A 3,369-nucleotide genomic window follows, 5' to 3' on the forward strand; every position below is an offset into this window, starting at 1 on the left:
TAAGTACTTTATTGGACCTTATTAGAAGCTTAATTGATTCAATTAACTAATTTAGTGTATGGTAAGAACAAAAACCAGGAGGGACACTGTCTCTCCATGACTTGAGTTGTGCACCACTGTGTTAAGGGATGTCAGTATTACTACATGTAATATTAGTTCAATTTTTTTATTCCTTTAAGATATTATTGACAATCTGCTATCTCGTTAACAGGCATCTCTACAGGCAGTCCAAAATGGATTTGGTGTACAGCAACAGAAGTGATGTGACGTCAGTGAATGAAAGTTCAGCTTTGTATAGATCATACTTTCCTTCTTGGGAAGACTTCAACAGCAGTATAGATGACATCCGTTATTTTGTGATAGGGGTCTATACATTTGTAAGTCTTCTTGGGCTTCTTGGAAATGTTCTCATATTATTGGCCTTGATCAGAAAGTGGAAAGAGAAGACGGTCATGAACTTTCTGGTTGGCAACCTGGCCTTCTCAGACATTCTTGTGGTGCTGTTTTGTTCACCATTTACACTGACTTGTGTGTTACTGGACCACTGGATTTTTGGAGATATCATGTGTCATATTGTTCCATTTCTTCAGTGTGTATCTGTTATGGTTTCAACACTTATGTTGATGTCCATTGCCATGGTTAGATATCACATGATAAGCCACCCTTTGTCTAGACATTTGACAGTGAACACTGGATACCTGCTGCTCGGAATTATTTGGACACTAGGCTTCTGCATTTGCTCTCCTTTATCTGTTTTTCACAAAACCATAGATCTCAAGGACACCTTTCACCTGGATTCATTGAAAAACAAGTTCTTGTGCATTGAATCATGGCCATCGGATTCATACAGAATTGCGTTTACAATCAGCTTGTTATGTGTCCAGTATATTTTGCCAATAGTTTGCCTCACAGTCAGCCATGCAAGCGTTTGTAGAAGAGTCAGTTCCAGCATTCCAAACCAGCAAGTCCAGCCAGAAGAAAACGAGATGATTCATTTGACTCTCCATCAGTCAGACCGGCAGAGCTGCTCCCCGCCCCAGCTCTCTAACTCTGAAAGATGGAGATTATCTATCTCAAGAAAGCAAAGGAAAAGATACAACAAAAAGTGCTCCAGTGTGATGCCAGTCACGTATAACCATAATAATAACTCTGGAGAGCTCCTGCATCCAAAAATCAAGGACCAACATACACCACCCCCCAACATACTCCTTCCTGGTGTCCCTGTGTGCTTTGAGCTGAAAGCGGAGGAGAACACGGAATTGCAGAAAATGCTCACGACTTCTAAATCTATTTCGAGGATGAAGAAGAGATCCAAAAATGTTTTTTACAAGCTGACCATTGTGATCCTGGCTTTTGCCATCAGCTGGATGCCCCTTCACATTTTCCACCTTGTCACCGACTTTGGCGCTGACCTCATCTCCAGCAAACATTTTAAGCTGGTGTATTGCATTTGCCATTTGCTGGGGATGCTGTCTTGCTGTTTAAATCCAATTCTGTATGGGTTCTTAAATAATGGGATAAAAGCGGATTTGATATCTTTGATTAAATGTTTTTACACATCCTGAATGTCATTAAGCAATGTCACATATTAAGGTTGTGACTCAACCTTAACCTGCAGGCAGTCATATAAAGATTTATATAATCAGGGTCAAGATGAGGAAGTACATTGTGTGCTCTAGGGTTCAATGGACCTTTTAGCTGAAAATGCAAGCACTGTTTTGCCAGTTTATATTGTATTTAAATACTTTTGCTCACTGGGATATGTTATTATATATTATATACATTATTATATACATATTGTTTCCAAAAGGGTCTAAAGTTTATACCATATAAACCCATATAAAATGTACATACTAATCTTAGTTATGTATAATGATATATCGTGCAATATCAGGACTATTATTATGTGTATATTTTTATATTTATTGAGCTTGTTTGAGTCAGATATGGAGCAGCCACACATCAACAAAATAATTGTCTTTCTTATTGCTGTACCACAAATTAAAAAATATGTTCTAGTGCATGAATAATAAAATTTCAATTGAATTTCTTTCAATGTGTCAAGCTGTGAAAATAAAACCACAATAATAAAAAAAAACTTTCAAGTGTCTATAAAAGTTTAAATGTATTTGCTTCAAATTTTTGCCTCTTTTAAACAATGCTGTAAAGTAAGAATGCTTTCAAAAATAGACATGTTAATAGATTATATTTATCAGTTCCAAATGCAAACTGAGTGTACAGAAGAAAAATCTACATAAAATCAATATTTGGTGTGACCACCCTTTGCCTTCAAAACAGCATCAATTCTTCTAGGTACACTTGCACACAGTTTTTGATGGAACTCAGCAGGTAGGTTGTCCCAAACATCTTGGAGAACTAACCACAGTTCTTCTGTGGATTTAGGCAGCCTCAGTTGCTTTTCTCTCTTCATGTAATCCCAGACAGACTCAATGATGTTGAGATCAGGGCTCTGTGGGGGCCATACCATCACTTCCAGGACTCCTTGTTCTTCTTTAAGCTGAAGATAGTTCTTAATGGCTTTCTCTGTATGTTTGGGTTGTTGTCATGCTGTAGAATAAATTTGGGGCCAATCAGATGCGACGGACCAAGAATATTTGTATCATTGTTTATATCGGCTAACTTATCTTGATGTGGTATGTAGTTGCTCAACTGATTCCTAATGTCGGTCACTTTTTTATTGAAGTGATTCATAAACTCATCACAGCTTACTGGAGGAATATTCTGTGTAACACACTCTGCCTGCGGATTTGTTAATCTTGCTATTGACTAAAAATAAATCTTGTATTGTTCCTATTTTTGTCAATAAGATCGGCGAAATAAACTGATCAAATAAACTGATTCTAGCTAATGTATCTGAAGTCCAGTCGATCTCCATCTGCATTCTAATTTGCGACACATATGTTTATGCATACGTGTTGTATCATTAAACCAAGGAGAAAATCATTTTGTAGATAGTTTCTTAATTTTATAAGGTGCAATAATTTCAAGAGTATTTGCCAGAGTGGCATTATAGTTATCCACCAAATCTCCGACCACTCCTTACTGAATAAAAGCTGAAACAGACATAGCTTCCAGGAACTTATCAGATGTTAATGAATTTAGAGATCTAGTTTTAACACAACATACTGGCTTAACCTTAGAGCCAGGTAATAAAATTTCAAAGATAATAGCAGAGTGATCAGAAACTGTTATATCAGTAATGGATATGTTCTGAATATGCAGACCACGAGAAATAACCAGGTCTAGATTATGGCCATGAATATGAGCAGGACCTTTAACATGTTGAGTAAAACCAAATTACTCTAGTAATGCCAAAAAATCTCTACCAAGGGGATCTTTATCAACATC

General features: G+C 36.8%; 1 protein-coding gene across 1 annotated transcript; it reads left to right on the plus strand.

Annotated features, from left to right (window-relative positions):
• Positions 1–233: 233 nt before the first annotated feature.
• On the plus strand, positions 234–1,667 carry LOC121327877 (neuropeptide Y receptor type 5-like). Its single transcript, XM_041272179.1, has one exon. It carries the CDS (start codon positions 234–236, stop codon positions 1,563–1,565), a length of 1,332 nt encoding a protein of 443 aa, XP_041128113.1. The 3' UTR covers positions 1,566–1,667.
• The last annotated feature ends 1,702 nt before the right edge of the window (positions 1,668–3,369 follow it).

Source organism: Polyodon spathula, chromosome 2, assembly GCF_017654505.1.
Source record: "Polyodon spathula isolate WHYD16114869_AA chromosome 2, ASM1765450v1, whole genome shotgun sequence".
Lineage (NCBI taxonomy): Eukaryota > Metazoa > Chordata > Actinopteri > Acipenseriformes > Polyodontidae > Polyodon > Polyodon spathula.